The following is a 19,272-nucleotide window of genomic DNA, read 5'->3' as shown; positions in this document are numbered from 1 at the left end:
AGATAAAAGGTTTTAATATTTTTTATCATTTTTCTTCACCTACTGTTATTAGCCATCTGTGAGTTCTGAGCACACCCAAAAATGTAAAGCAATTTTCTTCTAATAAACTAATTTAAGTGCAAACAAATTTTTTTTTTTTTTTAAAAAGACTATGATTGCAGCATCCAACTTTATAGATTCAGATTTCAAGACTGAGGATGTTAAAGCCGAGTGCAACAAGGCAGTCCTCAACCCTCTTTTTTGATCCATTAGAGTAGTTATAAAAACAAACAAAATAACAAAATCAGTGCAAAGTCGTTGATGGGGAGATTCTACTCAAAAGAGAAGTGGTGGGTGAATGTGGATGGATGCAAAATTTTCAGATGCTCACGCACTTGGGTCTCAAACGGATAGTTCATCCAAAATTCATATTTGAGTCAGTAACCCTGAGCCGAGACTGGGCTACATACAAATTCTGAAAAGTAAATTAACTATCCCTTTAATCTCAAGCCACAATTGTCTGGTTTGCATCTAACAAAGCCAAGCTTCATTTCCAGAGGGGACAAAAGTCTGATGAGATTTGACATGAAAGAAAGATTTTTAAAAATCTAAAATGTGTTAAAACTCCAGAGAACAATAGTACATTAGCGCAATAGTCCACAATTGCACCACACCTTTTCTTACTTCATTCCTCCACTAGGTCAAGTGAGTGATAAACGAAAAGAACAGAAAAGCCATTAACACAATCGGAGGGGGGAGGGGGGAAGGGGTATAAAAAAAAAAAAAAAAAAAAAGGAAAACTTGCAATGCTTGCAGGGTGAAGAGCAGCATCAGACTCTGGGTTGCAGGGTTCTTTAGCAGCAGAAATATTGTGGCTATACTACTGTTCCACTGGGAGAGCTGGCTTGGTTTTGGGATGACAATAAACCCTGGAAAAAGGAAAACAAGGAGATTTGCATTGGGAAAGTTCACATACTGTAGCAAAAAAAAATCAAGCAACAAATAGCTCATTAGAAATTAGCCTCTAGCCTCTTCTTTTCATATCCCGGTCCCTTGCATTTCATTAAAGCCTGTGCACAGCAGTTAAAGTGTATGCCAGTATACAGTGCAAGACTAATGTCTTTGAAAGGTTTGCTTGATCAAGGCACTTTTAATGTACATGACCAGATAATTAACTTGTTTTTCCAGAGGGCTTTTATAACCTCTTGATCTGACCTTCGAGGGCATTTTTGTCTTTTAGTTGTTTTTTTTTTTTTACAAGGCAGACTTAAACCGTTGAGCATGCACTTCTGCTTTTACACTCAATACCTCAAACATAAAAAATGGGGGTTGTTTGAACTTATTTCCTATTACTGAATTCTAATAGCACTTTAGTTGTATTAAGTGGTTTGTATTCATCAGAATTTGTACCCACTACAGGCTCTGTGGGGCCATAATCTTTTTTTTTTTTTTCTTCAGAAGATACAAGTGTACTCCTAAATATCATGGCATTGTTTGTTTTCTCATTTTAACTTATGAGACATTTGAGTAAACGTCAAGAGCATTCTTGCCTCTAAGCGCCTGTTAATGTAGTAACTCACTGGACTAACTAGCCTTCAGACGTACAGTATGTTCCGGATCCAGACTATCATGTGCCTTGTTCTGGCAAAGTCTCTCGAAACACAGAGAAAAGGGAAGTATACAAGGGCGTATACACATATTAAGCAGTAAGCATGTGAGGAACTACAGAGATTATTTGGGCAAATACAGAGCTATTTGCATAAAAGCTGAAATGTGAGAGTGTATGCAAATGACTTCTTGGCTATGCTGCTATGCATTGTGGAATGATTATGATGAACCAATGAACACACTTCATATGGATTATCGTCCTCTTTCCCCTCACAGGTCTACACAGGAAACCATCCTTATTAGAATGTATTATATAACCAGACTATTAATTTTATAGCATTGGATATATTTGAAACTTAGGCATAATAGGTTTTTCCATTGGAAAGCAGGTGTACATTAAACAAAGTCTGATATGTTACTTGCCTGCCTGCAGAGAGCGACAATCTGACTAAAAATGCTATTCCTAATGGCCATACTTTTTCAGAATATGTCTTTATGTTAAGTTACAGCCCACCAACTGATTTTCGGACAGTTTAAGATTGAAAGACACTTCAATTTCCCCCACATTTTCCTACATTAAAAAGAACTTACCACTTTGCCTGGCCTCGCCCATGTGCAAATAAATCCCTCCTGACAAGCAGTCACTAAACAGTCCTCTAAAAATATGAGTACAGTCAGTCTCTCGTGTGCTATCTTTTTACAGATGAGAGGCTCAAGGAGGGGCACATCCTCCATACGCGGGCACAGCAGAGTGCCCAGAGTCTTAGCAGGGTCTGTTTTGGTTTTTGTCAGCAGGTTGAGCTTGTCGCTGCTCTTGCTGCTGATGTGACCCATGCTGTGGTTGCGTTTGTGGTCCTTCTCGTGGTGGCGTTCCTTCCGATCATGGAGTGAAAGCGTGGCAAACTTACTCACACCTGTAGCAATCGCACTGTCCATAATACCACTGCCGATGCCACCACCACTGCCAGCCTTGTTGGTATTGTTTGCCGTTGTTGTTGTGGTGCCGGCTGAATGGGGTAGGCTGTTGGAGCGTGGTAATGTAGTAGAGAGGGAGTTAATGCCAGGAGTATTGGCACCACTGTTGTTTCCATTAGTAGTGTTACTAGAGGCGTTAGTGATTATTGTAGCACCCGCAGGGGGGCTGGTAGCATTCATCACGTTAGTGTGTGTCCGTGTCCGTGAGAGCGGAAGATGGGGGAAAAGGATGTCCTCAGTGAGGTCCCATAGGCACAGCTGAGTGTCCTGGCCCACTGAGCCAAACCGGTATGTGACACTAACAGGCCGACTGTCCGTGGAGTTGCGCTTGGAGAGTCGGGACTGCGTACTGTTGGCCCGGTCTCGTCCAAAGTGGATCATCTGATCCTGGAAGTCCTCATCGCTGCCACTGAACTCCATTGGGTCACTCTCTTCCACGCTGGTGGTGTAATGGTCAAATGCCACCACACTAACCCATGACTTGTGCCCATGACCTCGGGCGATGACTCTGCAGTCCAAAAACGACCACACTGTCACTAAATCGTCCTCTCCACCTGCAACTATGTACTTTCCATCAGGGCTCCAGCACACACACAACAAGCCACCAAAGTAGCTCTTCATGGTGCCATGAAGTTCGACCGCGTCAAAGTTAAAGACTCGTAGGAAGCCGTCTTGGCTAACGCAGGCAAGGAACTTCCCATCTGGAGAGAAGGCAAACTCATTCAGAGCCCCCTCACCCACTGTCCATTTAAGGAGAGGGTTCCGCGTGGATTTACTCTTACAAGTGTGCACAGAGTAGTTCTCTCCCTGTTTAAGCAGCTGGTAGTGTGGAGCTGTGGTGCCACAAGTATGCTCCACGTTGTACAGGTACATATTTCCACTGGCATGAGAGACCAGAAACAGGCTCTCAGAGCCTGGCACCCATTTCACACATGTTACTCTGGACTTGTCTATTAGTCTCTGACAGGAGAGAGGGAAGGTTGAAGTTTGAGAGGCAGACAGGGGAGGAGAGAGTGGAGGAAAAAGGGGAGTGGGAAAAAAAATAACATCAGCTCAATGCCATCAATAAATCAATAGTCTGAATATGTTGAAAGTCTTACAATTTAACATAGAATACTCCTAATAGTCCCAGGCCACTTGTTAATATTCTGTTTAATGGTGTTGGGCAGGAAAAATACAAAAAGGAGCATAAACTAAAAGAAAAGCTATCCTTTAAAAACACATTAAACTTGTTACCATGCAGATGCCTTAAATCATCTACATAAAGGTGGAAGAGTTTACTACAAGGATAAATAGAAAAATGTAATTACAGTTTAAGAACAATACTGAAATATTATTTTAGACCAATGAGGGATTATTTTTAATACTGCCCAATCTGTTGTGATTTGTAGACTAATTCATGGTTTTCATGCGGGGCATATGTTCACTTGTCTCATTGGGATGCAACAAAAATAAGTACCCTTTCACCTGTAATTGCAGAAAAAAAAATAAAAATAAATCTGATGTCTTTCTGACAACAAGGCTCAACATTAACAGTAATACGGTCAATTTGGTGAAAAATTCTATGTGAAAATCCACCGTCTCTCCCAATTTTTCCACCACTGGCGCAATACACAGAACTCTAACCTCTGTCCCACATAGACCTACCTCCTCATTGAAGAGCTTGCTTGTCTCCTTCTTGATGGGGTCAATGAGCTGTACCTGTCCTGCAGAGAAACCCACAAGCAAGGACACACTCTCTGCTGTGGCTGTGAGGTGGTTGAAGTCATGACAGGTGGGCTGCGTTCCCTTGTAGATACGCTTGTCTATGGGCTTGCTCAGGTCAGCAGCCTGAAGAGAGAAAGCACGAAAGCACATGAAGTGAGTGGAGTAACCTTTAAATAGCTAAAATGACTATGCACTTTATGCATGACAAAGGCTATCGTTGGTCAAACTTGTTAGTTGGAGCAGAGTGTACAGTTATATTGTTTCTTCAATCACATTGACACCCACATTGACACTGACTATAGAGGAGCTGAAGGAACACTTAATTCCACTAATTAGGAAGAAGACATTCAAGTTGGTCAAATCCTTCTTAAATCAAGTGACTTGCAACCAAAGTGTACAAGATGTGACATCTGAACTCAAAATAGTTATGTACGACATTTAACAACACATCAGAAAGCCGTCAGTCACTGAGTGTATGATGTGCAGTTTTTTTTTGATGTTAGGGAAACATTATTTTACTGCAGTAAACTAGACACCCTGGGCATATACTGCAGATAACCAGAATAACAACAGTTCCATTTATTAATTATTTACAGGAAGAATTGAAATTTCTTTGAAGATGATGACTCAGGGCTTCCCCCAATACTGTCAATATCTTCATCAGAGACACAAAATGTCAAACGAAATCCTACAAGTAGTTCAAATCAAGAGTCCAGTCAAAAACACAGCAGCTATACTTCATAACAACATACACAGTATTAGACAGTGCTTTGATGATTGACATTATCAGCAAAAAGGGTAAATAATAATAAGCCTATATCAACAGTGGTGCATGATACTTTGAAGAGTGTTTACGGATATACACGTACAAGAAATAAACAGGTCCTTGTGAGCTGCTAGATTTGTTAACTGTTGGCTGTAACAATAGTAAGGACGGTCTTGCTATTTTTGCTGTAAACATGTAACCAAGTATCTGCTCCAGCAAAACATACCAGAGTAGTAGGACAAATAATCAATCTGGTGATGTATTGTGAACATTGTCTTAGAATTTGTTATTAATACACTGAAAGCAAATATCATTGTCTTTAACAGGCATAGGACTATGCTTGTGCCGTAAGAACTTGCCATTTTCACATGTCAACCTTATATTGCCAGGATTAACAATACTAGAATTACTATTACACACTATTTCTTTTTCAAGTTTTTTTGTAATACCAACTCTAGGATTGTTCTAACTTCTGGTAGTTCAGCCTTTTTCCGTTTGCCATTGCTTTCCCTGAGGTCTTTTAGAGATGGTCATTCCTATACTTCTAAAGAATTTTAAATCTGTTTTTTTTCCTTTCTCTCTTTAATGACCGGTTGTATTTTTAGTTTAATCTGTTTTGTGTGTTTATGCTCATGTAAAAACACTTTGAATTGCCTTTGTCTCTGACTTGTGCTATATAAATGAATTGCCTTGCCTTACTTTAGCAGGTCTAATGTGGCTTTACACCAGAATGATGACACACATGACATGTTTCAGTGTGAATAATTAAAAGGCTAGTACGACACATTGCTTCTGCTTCTAACTTGATGCTGCAAGCTGATTCCTGTCAACTTGTGATGTCAAGCGGGAACCACTTTATATATATCGTTAGTGACTAAATGTATACAACTTCTTTGTTTTTTAAATGCAGCATGTGGCAGAGCCTGTAGCACTATAATCCAGCATATTGTAGGCAACTATCCATAACTCCAGATAGTGAATTATAATAATTTTCTAGTTTAACAAAAAGGTGGGGAACTAGTGGAAATCACATACTTGTCAGGACCATAGACTGTTAATAGTTACAGTCTATGGTCAGGACCCACGATCACCATGAGTTGCGCAGTGACAGAGCCTTCAAAAGGCGTGTATCCCTTGGAATTACAAATTATATAACAAACTAAAAGCTCCGCCATAAATGTCACAACAAACTAGCTAACGTTATAATAATATCACTACATGCCAAGAAATTCATTAAAGTGTGTGTTGTTGTATTTTGAGAGGCTTGACTACAGTGTGTGTGGTACCGGTGTAACGTTAAAGGAGCTGAAAAATAAAAATGTGTAATGTTATAATTTTTTATGTAAAAAAGGATTTTATCAAATTGGTATCGAAAAAAGTATCGTTAAGGAACCGGGATCAATATTCTCTTTAACTACACCCAGCCCCAACCGGCATCATTGTGATTTGTCCACATCTGTCAGTCAAAAGGCGTCGACAGGTGTTATGGGTGGCAACGTACGAACTGTCACTGTCATCACAAACTATAGCTAATCGTTGCAGCAACAATGTCAGCCCTGACAACTTAAATCAAAAGGTCAACTTTACCCTCGTTATCCAAACTCACGAATCCTACTATCCAGTAAAACAAAAAACAGCTTGACGGACTGGGGACGGAATTTAGCCACTGGCCTCGGAGTAGCGTCTGCTAACGTTAGCAAGTTGCGTTGGGCTAGCTTCATCGTAGCTTCTAGCTAGCTAGCTGCCAGCAAATTTCAAAGTCAAGCACCTGCCAGAGTTATTCAATACAGCCAACACAAGCCCGAAGTTTAGTAACAGCTAAGTCAGCAGTGATGTGTATTAACATGCAGTATCACGAATTTCCGTTTACAATAGCCACGTTAGCCAGGCTAACATTACCTTTCTAACGCCTTTGTAGATGTAGAAGTAGAGCTCACGGCCCACATTGAAACAGATCCTGTCGCCGTTGCCCGACTGGTCGTTGACGTTCACGAAGGAGACCTTGACGGGGTTGGAACCTTGCGAGTTGAAAGGCACCCTGTTAGGACGGCTGTATTCGGAGTGAGTGAGGAGTTTGTAGACGCCTTCCCGAGTGGTGAACTGAGTTTTAATTTCGTTCATCTCCTTCCCTCCTCCCTCCGCCGCCATCTTTGAAATTAACATTCATCCCTTTCCCCCAGGCCGGATCTTACGCACGGAGGGGAGCGGGCCGTATAGCGGGATTCCAGCTCTCCCGTTCCCCCTAACGGTTCACGGGGGAACTGATAGAGCAAGGAAAATAGAAAAAAAAATGAACAGTCAAAATGATGTATACAGCTGGCTAACGTTAGCCCTCCTGAATATTATTAACTATCATTAACAGTTCGATGGTTGGTTAGTTCGGATAGCAAAGATGATCTATTACAATCAAACACACGGGTTGTTTTATAGTTAATGTCGTAGGGATGAGCATGGTGTTGAGTAATGACAATGATCCTCACTGGTCATGACAGCTCCTTCTTTCTATTTTCCTTGTAGGAGGATACGACAGTTGCCACAACTTTGCACTTTCCTAAAACGTTGCAGCATTACTAAGTTTAGATTACAAATAGTACATGTGGAAAAAACTAAACATTTACAACTGTGAGATATGTTGTTATTGATGAACCAAACGTTGATTTGCTTTGAAGTTATGTAGCCTACCGCTTCTGGCATGTGCGGATTTAGAAACTCTTTAAATACCATATTACAAAAAATAACGCTTCAAAATATACATATGAAAAAAACAGACGAATCAAGTTGGTCAGGATCATAGACTGTAAAACTAGGTCAGGATGACCACATTTAAAAACTAGCATTTAGGCTGTGGTGCAGCAGCAAGGTCAATGAGAGTTTTATTTTGAAAAATAAGTCACCGGACGTATTATTTTGTTAAAATCTTGTAATTAGCAAGCTAAGTGGCGTTTTGAACTCGTGTCAATGCTGTTTACCGTGCGTAGACTGCTCACCTGTTTCCACACTTGGATGCATCATATCAAAGGCACCTGATACACTGCTAGTTAATTAACCTACTGGCTCAAAAAAGTTCTTTTAAGTATCTTCTACTTTATCGTGGTCCAAAAAAGTTATACGCGGTAAATGCCATGGCATATAGAAGAAGAAGACGACAGATCATACTTCCAGGTATCAATATTTGTATTTATTTAATTTAATTTTTTGGCAGAATTAAAAACAAACCATACTAACGTTAGAATTTGTAATATCGTTTGGGTAACTTTTTCTACATATAGTTTTTAACCAAAAACAGATGTATTTATGTTTGGGGTCTTCTGAATGTGCTGAATTGCATCAATGCGCATCAAATTCACATTTATTGTCTCAAATTAGAACACAGGAATAGACATGTGCCCAACAACATGGACCAGCTTGCTTTCAAATACATGGTGAGATCAGTTAGCCACATTTCATCACCATATTGAGAGTGCTCTTGTCCCTTTTTTCAAATCTGAAAATTCAAGATCACTTGCATTTTACTGTTTTTTCTCTTTGACATACAAATGTGGACCTTAGTGACTCTGTTTTCTTTCAGGAGATGTGTAAAGTGGAGTCCAGCACCGATTCTGACTCAGAGATTAGTCCAAGATGGTCAGACACCAGCACTATGGTATTGCTTTACGTCTCATTGTAAACATTACACACACAATAAGTGCAAGTGACAATATAAACTTGATTGTAGTATACATATTTTAAATAAATTCAAATAGATTACACCCAGTCCCAGACTATTTTTCACTGGATAGCTTCATGAATTTTATTTTTAAAATGGGATCAAATTGAGTCAATTCCCCAGAAGACCACTGGACACTGCACACACACAAACCCTCTTATGTCCACAGACTTGTCTTTTGTGATGTCAGTAACATCATTTGGGAAGGGCACGCTGGAATGGGCTCCAGCAAGCATAGAGCTTTTAGGTTTAAAAATGAATAACTGTTTCGTCAATGCAATCAAAAATCACTGAATTCCTTGTTGAGCAGGGATGTGTGAGCAGTACACCAGAGAGTGGGACTTTTCATCGGACATTGCCGTTAACACATAAGCCTGTAGGAAGGCATGGTTGTTATTCTTTGGTAAGCATTCTCCTTTTGTCTAATCCATCTACTTCTGCTGCAGAAGCTTCCTGCTGTTCTTTGTGTTTATGAATGAATGCATGTGTCCTTGTGACTGTAGTTCTTGGACCCATACGATGGGAGCTCTGAGGATTCTGACAAGTCAAACATCGATGTGGGTGTCTCCAGCAGGCGAACGAGGCCGCAGGGAAAAAGTGGAGGCAGCTGTCGGTTCTCAGGCAGGAGCAGGAGGTTTATCCTTCATCACCCTGCTTCCGTTTCCCTCAAGGAAGTGGTGAAAAATGGGAAGCGAGATCCTGTAACAGAGCAGCAACATCTTCTGGATGTCCAGATGAAATGTGAGAGTGACTCTGAGCTGTGTCTCTCTGAGCTTGACATTCTGCCCTCCCACAGTGACAGGGATGGTCTTACAAAGGAAATGGCCAATGATTCAACAATGCACACCCAAACCATGGATATAGAATTGCATTGCCAATTTGACGATTCAGACTTGCATGCTACAAGATCCTCAACACCTCACACACCTGGACCTCTAAACCCAGTGGGAGGAAGTTCGTCCCAGATGCTGGATAGCTCCTCTGAGAGACCCCCCTGCCCATGTAACCTGCGATTGCTTTCCAAGAGAAAGATGGGTTTCCCTGGAGCAGAAGTGGTGGAGCTGGGGCAAAGAAAGAGGCAGTGTGTTGTCAACATGGAGGACAAACCAGAAGAAAGGGACTCAGCATCTGAACCATGTTAGAGCCATCTAGCCTTTGACTGACCAACTAACTTACTGCAGTCTTATTCAACGCCTTAACAATTTAAGGTAGAATGAAAGACTATAAATAGTTACTTGGCAATGCACTTTGTTTACGGATGTATAGATAAAATGGTGTTGAGACCTGAGGGTTTGTATTTCTACCTCCAGTTATTTTGAGTGTCTCACAGGTGTCACATAATGTGCTGATTGTCTTTAAGCAATTATGTTTTTTGTTGGGAGAATTGCCATAGTAACCTCGGTCTCAATAATAGAGCAAAGTACAGCCAATGCACTGGCAATGAAGAAACTGTATTTTCCAGACCAATAAAAGTGAAACGTATTTCAAAAAGAAAATTAATACATGATACTGGTTGTTGTTTATTGTCCACATAAGCTAAATAAGTATCTACTACTACACTGGATAGTAAAGTTTGAGCACCTGATTTTAATGATTAAGATGGCTATGAGCAACTCTAGCGCCACTGAATTTTAGCTACAGGGGTTTCATTACAATCTAATTTTGTTAAAATTATGAGCTGATCAAATTTTACTTTCTAAAAATGTATCCCAATGAGAAATATTAAGATTGCAAAAGTACCATATTCTCCAGGCTGAAGCATTGTTTAAGCCATTCCTGTGTAACTTTGGCTTTGTTTGGGGTTGTCTTGCTGAAAAATATTTGTAGTTCTCTTGCAGACTGCAGTACTGTAGGATACTGCGTAAATTCATCTTGGAAGTCAATGATAGTATCTATTTCTAATTTGGGTAGTCTTGAATAACCGTTATATATTCCAGGTTTTTGCCACAGACGAGAACCTAAATCTCATATCCTTATGTCTGACATGTTACACATAAGTGTTGTGAAACTTCTTCATTTTCCTTAATATCTTGTAGAAGTTATGGTTTTATATTTTTAGCAAAAACAAGCTTATCCCTCCAACCGGCAAATGGATGAAATACTGAAATGTAACTTTCACAGCTCCTAATCTGGTTCAGTTCAGTGTCTTTGCTGATATTAGCTAATAAAATGTTGTACAACTGTCATAAAGACAGAGGGCAAGAACTGAAGTTCAGCACAAAGTTAATGTCCAATACCATGTCCAGAAGTCATGAAATGATCTGGGCTAAAACAAGAAACCATCTCCTGGAAATTCCTATGAAAGTCAATGGTTATATTATGTGTGATGCTGTCCACTATTCCAGATTGCTGAACTTAATTTATATAACACAAAGAGTGGGATTCCCCTCAGAAGGGTCGTTAATGACAAAGGTAATCAATTCTAACAAATTGTTTTTAATTAGGACAACCTGTTTTACCATTTGTGTCAATTTCATTTATCTTGAAACACCACGCTGCAGTCATTAATGTAGTTCATTTAATTCCATCAGACTTTATTCAATCTAAAAACCTACAGTTTCCATCATAAAAACATCTTTCTTTCACTTTCCTTTCCAACATTTCATCTTCTCTTCATCCATCTGACAACATTCTCTTGACCTTCTAAGACACTTTCCAAAAACACTAAGAATGGCGACATGCTAATTACTGATCCAAGAATATTCGTAATTCCGTTTCTATTGGAATGCAAAGCTACAAACTCATTTTTAAATTGTGGTTAATAAGCAATGAATGCAAGGGATTATGTGTGGTTTAATAATCAAGACTCTCTGGTCTCTTTAGGAATGATGAATGTTCCATCTACTCTGTGCACAAGACAGCAACGCCACGCTCATAGAAGCTATGTGGATCTTCCTTGGTGGCAATGTCAAAGTCAACAGTGAAGATGAGGTCAGACCTGGTGAAGTTCAGGTACACGGGAAGAGTCACCTGCAATGAGAAGAAGAAAAACGGGATGAGACAGCCAAAACTATTGCAAAAGGTGAATTAAAGGCATTATTATATATTTTTCTAAATCGTCTGACTGTATAGATTATTTGATAGAAAGATGCAGTTTTATATTGTGTATACACATCTTGTTCATACCATGTGTCTCTGCTCAGTGTTGCTTTGCTTGATCCAGCGGAGCTGAGTGAGAGGCAGCTCAGTGGAGATGGAGGTGGACAGCGACAGCTTGTTGTTGGCACATGTAGCTCCCTGCAGTTTCAAACCTGAGAGAAACCGTGAGCACATTCTGCATTAGAACCCTTGAATTTATTTATCTTGTTTGTTTTTTTACACAAATCCACAATATATATATTAGAACACATTTATTTTGGTGACAACTGGATTCACATTTTCAAGAGTTATGGGGGTATTTGCCACACTCATGACTAGGGCGGTAAATAATTAGTGGGACCCTGCTCGTCTGACCTTTGATGCCGAAGCTGCAGGCATCCAGTGCGGCACCCTGGGCGGTGGTGACATTGACCTCCAGACACAGCTCTTCCAGGGACCAGCTGTTTGCCTGGGCCACATACTGGCGTGTAGCGGTAATGTAAGCCTCTGGCACAAACAGGCCGCCGAGGCACACATGGATGTTCTAAAGAGGAGAAAAATAAAAATAACAGTACTGTAAGTGGCTCTGCCAGTGTTTAAGGAACCTATCAATACTATTTAGCTACAGGTTGTTTGATGTTGTACACAAACTGTTAACCAAACAGTACCTTCAGTTCCTTAGCACCACCACTGGCAGCTCCCTGGGAGATCTGCTGCAGCTGTTTGATTCGCTCACTGAAGTCTGCCACCCACTGGATCACAGTCATGGAGGCTGGAACTGTGTAGCGACACCAGCTGCGAGGGAGGATGCCTGAGAAAGAAAAACAAGTGTATACCCGTGTTATTCCCTCAAAGTATAATCTGTTCAAGGACATCCTGGTGAAGACCGACAATGAGGATTTTAAGTGTGCAGGGATTTTCCTATATTCACAAAACGCATGAATAAATCTGAGTGAAAAAGTAAGATTTTACCTTTAACAAGTTCGCTAATGAGTGTGCGCAGGTCGTTGGTCTGCTTCTTCTTGCCCTCGCACACTTGCACCACATCGGCTAGATCCTGACGGACCTCCTGCAGCATATTGCAACCCATCTTCACCTCACGCTCGAAGAACCTGAACAGTGGGTCCTGGTGTGCGTTTGGACACATTGGACATTAAATCAAATATAGAATGACAAAAAGAAATGAAGTACATGTTCACCTGCTGAAATTCAAACCTGCGATTATAGTTGGTTTCATTTTAACTTGTTACTTCACAAGTCTAGCACAAAAACATAAAACTGATCAACATAACAGTAATTGCCAAAAATGTTGTACAGCTTCTTGTACAGAACACAATATTATAGGTACGTCTCCTGAAGTCTGCTTGCCAACCACCTTCCTTCTTATTTCTTCCATTACCTTGATGTTCTCCACTGTGCGTTTGAGTGGATTGACTGTTTGGGGCATGAGCTGCAGCCAGTTGCAGGCAGTGGTGTGGAGGGTCCTCATCCAGGCCGGCTGGGCTTCAGGTGTGGACGAAGCGCGCTCCTTTATCTCTGTCTCGTAGGCAAGGTCATCCTCATCCTCCAACGTCTGCATTTTCAGCATCTTACCCATCATGTCAATGCCTACGCAGCCAGGTGGAGGGAGCAGGGAGGGAGGTGGAAGACAAGGCCATGGTGGAAGGTAGGGGGGAGAAGAAATTAATAGTGCAACAAGGACACAAACAGCTTACCTTGAGGGTGTGTTAATAAAAGGTTTGTTTTTATCAAAAAAGAAGTTTGTTAGAAGAATAAGAAGAAACAAATTAGGATTACACTGGGTAGGACACACAAGGCTTCAGGCAATATTTCCATCAAGTGTACATTCAACAATCAAGTTCCCAAGTGGACAAATGAACTGCATTCTTGACTGTCTGTATCTGTAGAAGAAATGAACATAACCAATGTAGGGTAACATAAAGTAAGGAGTAGGAGTGAGGATGAGGGAGAGGTAGAGTGTGGCCGGTTGGCCAAGGGGTGGATGCTTCGGCAGCTGGGATTGTGGGAGTTTGGAGAGGGTTTGGAAATCAATCCAACAAAAAAGGGGAGTGAGGGTATGATTGAGGGGATGGGGAGGAGTGTGGTTGTTTTGAATCTTGAGGGTGGGGATAATATTTTAGCAAAGCGACATGATGGATGTGAAATACAGCTGCTGGAGGGTGAGGACACCCTTCCTTTGGACAGAGCACCTTCTAAAAGTATGATGGCTATGACTGCTGAAGGCTACAACTACAGAGCTAAACTGTGTGACTATGATATACAAGACTGATACTAGAAGCTACTTGTGATATTATAGAAAACTAACTGGTGAATTGAACCCATGACAAGATGAGGGATTAGTAAAGGGAGCACCCTTAAAGAGAGATTTTGTGTCATGGCAGTGTGTTTAGATGAAACAGTGTTTGGCTTTCATGGTGCTACAGTGCTGGTTTTAAATCAGCAAAGTATCCCTTCCATATATTCTTCAACACACACACACACACACACACACACACACACACACACACACACACACACACACACACACACACACACACACACACACACACACACACACACACACACACACACACACACACACACACACACACACACACACACACACACACACACACACACACACACACACACACACACACACACACACACACACACACACACACACACACACACACACACACACACACACACACACACACACACACACACACACACACACACACACACACACACACAGCACACACAAAAATACAAGATCTTGACCGCTCATTGCACTGTGTCACCCTGTCAAAATAAAAGTAGACACTGGAACAGAGAGAGAGATGGTTAATGACCCGCTGTGAAAACATGAAATCGGAACGGATGGATTAAGGAATAAGATTCAGGATGTGTTGTGGTCCAGTTACTGTGACAGAACACCGAGTACAGATCATGAAGATGACCGGCTGTGGCGTACCCTGAGTGGTGAGCAGGACCTTCTCAGCATTGCTAGGCAACCCGAGCCAAGATGGAGTCTGAGTGTCGGGAAGCATCTCCACCCAGTGAATGAATTCCTCGCGCCTGTAATAAATCAAAATCATAAATCATAAACCATTTCCCTGGTTTAGGTCATCAGGAAAACATCCTTTCAAAATAAATATATAAAAGTGAGGTAATTCTCAGAAAAGACAGTACTGACCTAATGCCATCGGGCATCTTGATGTCCTTGTGCCCGTCAACCTTGAGAGCCAGTTTGAACTCGCTGTCGAAGCTTCGCTTGGTGAAGATGCGATCCAGGAAGGTGTTGAGCAGACGCTGGTCAAACTCATTGTCAATGCGGCCGCCATAGATGGACTGGGCCATCAGGGTTTTTAGAGCCGCCCAAGGGATCTTGTCTGGTGCAATATTTTGACGGCCCTGTGTGTGGGTGTGTGTGTGTAAAGGTAAAGTGTGACAAGGTTATTATACAACATATTAACACACTGAACAAAATTCTAAGGCCAAGTAATTTATTTGATGAATTTACTGTTTGAACTGCATGAATTTTTGGGTAATTGAATTTATGGGTAGTTGATATAAGTCAATATTGGCAACAAATAATTCTTATGCCGACACATTTAAAAGCACTGATTTCTGAAATAATCTCCAACCTTAGCAGTGTCATCCAGCCAGGTGTCAACGGTGTCGCAGGCAGAGCGGAGGTCAGACTCTCCAAACTCATACTTCTTGGACCAGCCCAGTGGTGCATAGCGCAGACGCTCCTGAATGACTGCATGGAACCAAGCCAGCAGGAAGTAGAGACGAGCACGCTCGTTGGGAGCCTGCAGAGAGATGGAAACATTTATTTTAGATAGCAAGTGCAATCAAAAGCTTTTGGCGTGACTGTATGCGATAGTAATTCCAGATTAAGTCACCTTGCACATGCGAGCCACAGGGATGCTGCTGAAGGTTCTGAGCATGTTGGCCTTGACACCAGGAGGAGGCTCAAACACAAAGATACGACCGGCGCGAAGCAGATTCACTGGAACCTGGCGGGAAAACACAGTACTGAGATTTTCAAGGAGTGAAAGAAAAAATGAACTAGAAAATGGCTAGAACTCAGAATTAATTTACAGAATTTGTAATATGGAAAAGAAATGACAAGTGATGTGGTTTACCTTAGGGTTGATCTCCATTGTTAAGAAAAGCCTGAAGCTGGCATGAGGCTGCATGGAGTGGAGCTTCTTTTCCAGCTGCATCAGCCATCCGGGGGCCAAGTGGACGTTCTCCAACATCACCCACCTGCAGGACGAAAACAGTCAGGATACCAGCACAACAAAACAAATTGTTCATGCTGAGAAAATACACAGAACAAACATTACCCACCTGCCAGACTTGACAGCAGTGTTGATGTCTCTGTCTGCCTTATTGAAGCCCTCAGCCGAACCTGTGGACAGTGTAGGGACATTTATCATCGATATCCTCACTAAACTTTAGAAGATCATTTATGAGTCAATATTATGAGTTTTTTCTATCCTAACCAATAGAGATGGAGGTGATTTGTTGGTTCTCCTCAACAGCCAGATCTCGGACTAGGCCGCTGGCATCGTAACCTGGTACAGAACACATCAGCACTGGAGTGCTGGGCTTCACCTACAGACACAAGACAGATTAAACAACACTGACAATGGCAAACGCATCTGGAGAGACAATGATCGGAGAAATATTGGTTACTACCTCGCTATCCACAATATGAGCCAGGTCAAGAGGTTGCTCGATGATGTTCATGAAGGTCTCTCCCAGCACCTTTGAGACAAAAATGTGGGACATAGCCAGCAGACGGTCGGGGCGGAAGGCCTGAATCAGCAACAGCTGGTGCACTGCCTGGCCAATGGCAGCTGAACAAGGAAGAGCAGAGCAGGTCAGGTATACAGAGAATATATACATTTAATTTACAGTATATTTAAATCCATATCTGATTGGCCTTAATATTCATGCATCATTTGCAAAATATGACAAATCTATACTTACTGGACTGCTTCTCCTCTGACCACAGATAAGGAACAGACAGATCTGGAGTGTTGCTCTCAAGCCACATGAAGAATTGCTGAAGTAACCAAAAAAACAAAACAACAACAAGGATCACTGATACAGTCTGTATTGAAAATAAAGTATTTAATTAAAAGGTATGCCTATTAATACATGTTTGTTCATATGCAGCTTCCATTTCATTATTACAATATACAATAAGTTATACCAGACCGAGTCAATACTCACCTCATCTGCCTGAACCTTTTCCACCAAGTCGCTGAATGCTGGCAGGCGGCTGAGGCGAACCATGGCCTCACTCTGCTCCGTGGTCAGACCTTTGACTTTGGGCAGTGTCATGCCAGTCAGAACAATCTCCTTACCACGCAGGTAGTGCTGGAACTCTGCATCATAGGAGGGCTCACTGGAAAGAAATGCACGATTTATGTTGTCTGATATTACTGAGAAACCTTGCTTTATGTAATACTACCACTGGCCGGACATTAGTCTAGCATCTTACCTGGTTATGCCCTTTATGCTGATTTTAGCCAGCAGCATGGCAAAAGAGATGTGATCCAGGTGCAGCATACCTCTGGCTGCTCTGTTGAACACCACCTACATGAAGAGACATGACCAAATGATGTCTATTACAATAATACCACCAAAGGAAAAGGAGTAGTTTTTTCAAAATATGTGGTGCAAACCTGGAAGAGGTCCTTGGTGATGACATCGAGTCTCTGTGTATGATCGGTGATGCCCTTGAGGTTGGGGTTCTCATACAGCACCGTGTGGTAGGTATCCAGGAAAAAGTGAAGGGAGTACTGGTACAGGAAGTGCATCTGGTGAAAGATACAAAAAATGTGTGTTGATTAAATGGTTGCTTGGCTGGTTTACAAGTATGCACATAGTAGGCAGAATAATTTAGTGTGCATGTGTTTAGTGATACGGAGATAAAAAAAAAAAAAAAAAAGATTGTGTGAAAGAGCCGGTAAGATATGTCCAGACCTGGTTGAGAGATTCCATGGTGAAGTAGATGCTGCTGCAGGCAGAGGACAGAGACAGGTATTGCTGTGACACTGCCTCCACCTCTGCCATGACAATATCCGTCTCCTCCACCTTCCTGGTCACCTCAGCAGCCTCCTTCTTCAAGTTCTCCAGCGTGGTGATGATGGTGTCATCATCTAGGATGCGGCCTTTAACCTCATTGAGGGCCTGCAGCAGCGATTTCTCCAGCTGACGCAGACGCAGCTGGAACTCACCTACAAGAGACAGAAGGACAGTTGTTGATCGGCTTTATCATATCAATGAATTGTTTTTCCACCGTGAAGTCTAAATTATGTTGCATCGTGTTCATCGTCCTCATCAAACCCAGCTGTGCCCTGTCATTGTGTTAGCACATCTGCCATTTTCTGTCTCACCCTGCAGTTTGAGGAGGTCGGAGCGTTTCTCATCCACATCAGGCCTCTCAGCCTTCAGGACCTTGTTGAGACACTGGCTCTGAAGGCTGCTGCGTGTCACAGTGAAGTTTACAAATGTAACACGAGAACACAAGTCTGGTGGGAACTCAACCTGCATACAAAAGAGACACCATATAACAAAGATTAACCTTATTATATAGTAGTTTTAATAATGGAAATGTTTCTTTCAAATGAAAGCTAATTTTCTTTATAATATATTTTGTTAATAGACTTATACCTATTAAAATTGGTTAAATACTGTAATGATCTTACATTATCTAGAGATAAAATCTACTCACCGTTGGGTCTCGTGTAGAAAGGAAGATGACGAACGAAGGTGACAGATCGATGTCCTGGTCTCCCAGGGTGATGAGGACACGTCCTCCAGTCCTGCGGACTTCTCTGTTCAGCACCGGATTTAGGATGGGGTCGTAGCTTTCTACATCCTGAAGGGCAAAAAAAAAAAGAATACATTATTATAAATAAGCAAATCCTTGATGACTATGTGGGCCTTGGACATTGACAATTTTATGTTGGCACCGAGAAGTAGTCGTTCATACCTGGACCAACAGTGGGTTTCCGAAGCGCAAGGCACTCTCCAGGTTCTTCCTGAAGGCATCATCCAGGAAACTGGTTCTGGTGATCTTGCGTTCTTTGTACTCATTCATTATGAACTCTGTGGCTTGGCCTGATGGATCGATGATTAGTGGGTACCTAGAGAGGGGAATGGTATAGAATAGATGAACATGGGAGGGGAAATCAACACAAGGCTAATTAATACTAAGGAATGCTTAGTATTTTCACAATAGTAATACAACCTAAAAACATTACCAGAAGAAGAGAAAGATACTGACCTGTTGTACCGGTTGAGCATGATGGCGTTCTCAGTGCAGAGGTCATCAGCTGGGAGGGAGTTGGCTTGCCAGCGGAGCCTTTCATCAGCATTGGACAGGTACTCAGTTCTGGCAATATCAGTACGGAACTGGGGG

At 41.7% G+C, this 19,272-nt stretch overlaps 3 protein-coding genes across 5 annotated transcripts in view; 1 reads left to right on the top strand and 2 right to left on the bottom strand.

The window, feature by feature from the left end:
- Positions 1–462: 462 nt before the first annotated feature.
- On the bottom strand, positions 463–7,295 carry wdr20a (WD repeat domain 20a). Its single transcript, XM_028566549.1, has 4 exons — positions 6,935–7,295; positions 4,210–4,392; positions 2,179–3,522; positions 463–908 (listed from the first exon to the last, which is right to left on the bottom strand). Exons 1-4 carry the CDS (start codon positions 7,196–7,198, stop codon positions 855–857), a joined length of 1,845 nt encoding a protein of 614 aa, XP_028422350.1. The 5' UTR covers positions 7,199–7,295; the 3' UTR covers positions 463–854.
- Positions 7,296–7,900: 605 nt separating this feature from the next.
- Positions 7,901–10,241, top strand: LOC114546969 (uncharacterized). Of its 3 annotated transcripts, none has more exons than XM_028566170.1 (5): positions 7,902–8,197; positions 8,402–8,457; positions 8,607–8,678; positions 9,052–9,144; positions 9,245–10,241. In XM_028566170.1, the coding sequence occupies exons 1-5, from the start codon at positions 8,158–8,160 to the stop codon at positions 9,881–9,883; spliced, it is 900 nt and encodes a 299-aa protein (XP_028421971.1). In that variant the 5' UTR covers positions 7,902–8,157; the 3' UTR covers positions 9,884–10,241. The 3 variants fall into 3 exon arrangements, with proteins under 3 accessions (XP_028421972.1, XP_028421971.1, XP_028421970.1); XM_028566169.1 differs by having other exon boundaries at positions 7,911–8,197; positions 8,604–8,678; XM_028566171.1 differs by lacking the exon at positions 8,402–8,457 and having other exon boundaries at positions 7,901–8,197; positions 8,604–8,678.
- A 1,008-nt stretch (positions 10,242–11,249) lies between these two features.
- dync1h1 (dynein, cytoplasmic 1, heavy chain 1) overlaps positions 11,250–19,272 on the bottom strand; it is a 32,861-nt gene continuing 24,838 nt past the window's right edge. Inside the window, exons 56-78 of the mRNA XM_028565442.1 lie at positions 19,138–19,265; positions 18,844–18,997; positions 18,583–18,729; positions 18,245–18,395; positions 17,832–18,085; positions 17,531–17,665; positions 17,347–17,441; positions 17,076–17,250; positions 16,830–16,905; positions 16,536–16,696; positions 16,340–16,451; positions 16,185–16,245; positions 15,977–16,100; positions 15,734–15,847; positions 15,470–15,640; positions 15,019–15,236; positions 14,797–14,900; positions 13,219–13,427; positions 12,792–12,945; positions 12,488–12,630; positions 12,195–12,363; positions 11,868–11,992; positions 11,250–11,711 (exon numbers count right to left, since the gene is read on the bottom strand). Of these exons, the coding sequence (XP_028421243.1) occupies positions 11,583–11,711; positions 11,868–11,992; positions 12,195–12,363; positions 12,488–12,630; positions 12,792–12,945; positions 13,219–13,427; positions 14,797–14,900; positions 15,019–15,236; positions 15,470–15,640; positions 15,734–15,847; positions 15,977–16,100; positions 16,185–16,245; positions 16,340–16,451; positions 16,536–16,696; positions 16,830–16,905; positions 17,076–17,250; positions 17,347–17,441; positions 17,531–17,665; positions 17,832–18,085; positions 18,245–18,395; positions 18,583–18,729; positions 18,844–18,997; positions 19,138–19,265 (3,309 nt within the window). The 3' untranslated portion in view covers positions 11,250–11,582. The remainder of the gene's footprint in view (positions 11,712–11,867; positions 11,993–12,194; positions 12,364–12,487; positions 12,631–12,791; positions 12,946–13,218; positions 13,428–14,796; positions 14,901–15,018; positions 15,237–15,469; positions 15,641–15,733; positions 15,848–15,976; positions 16,101–16,184; positions 16,246–16,339; positions 16,452–16,535; positions 16,697–16,829; positions 16,906–17,075; positions 17,251–17,346; positions 17,442–17,530; positions 17,666–17,831; positions 18,086–18,244; positions 18,396–18,582; positions 18,730–18,843; positions 18,998–19,137; positions 19,266–19,272) is intronic.

This window comes from Perca flavescens, chromosome 20 (assembly GCF_004354835.1).
Source record: "Perca flavescens isolate YP-PL-M2 chromosome 20, PFLA_1.0, whole genome shotgun sequence".
In the NCBI taxonomy this organism is placed as follows: domain Eukaryota; kingdom Metazoa; phylum Chordata; class Actinopteri; order Perciformes; family Percidae; genus Perca; species Perca flavescens.
This window is presented reverse-complemented; position numbering and strand designations above follow the sequence as displayed.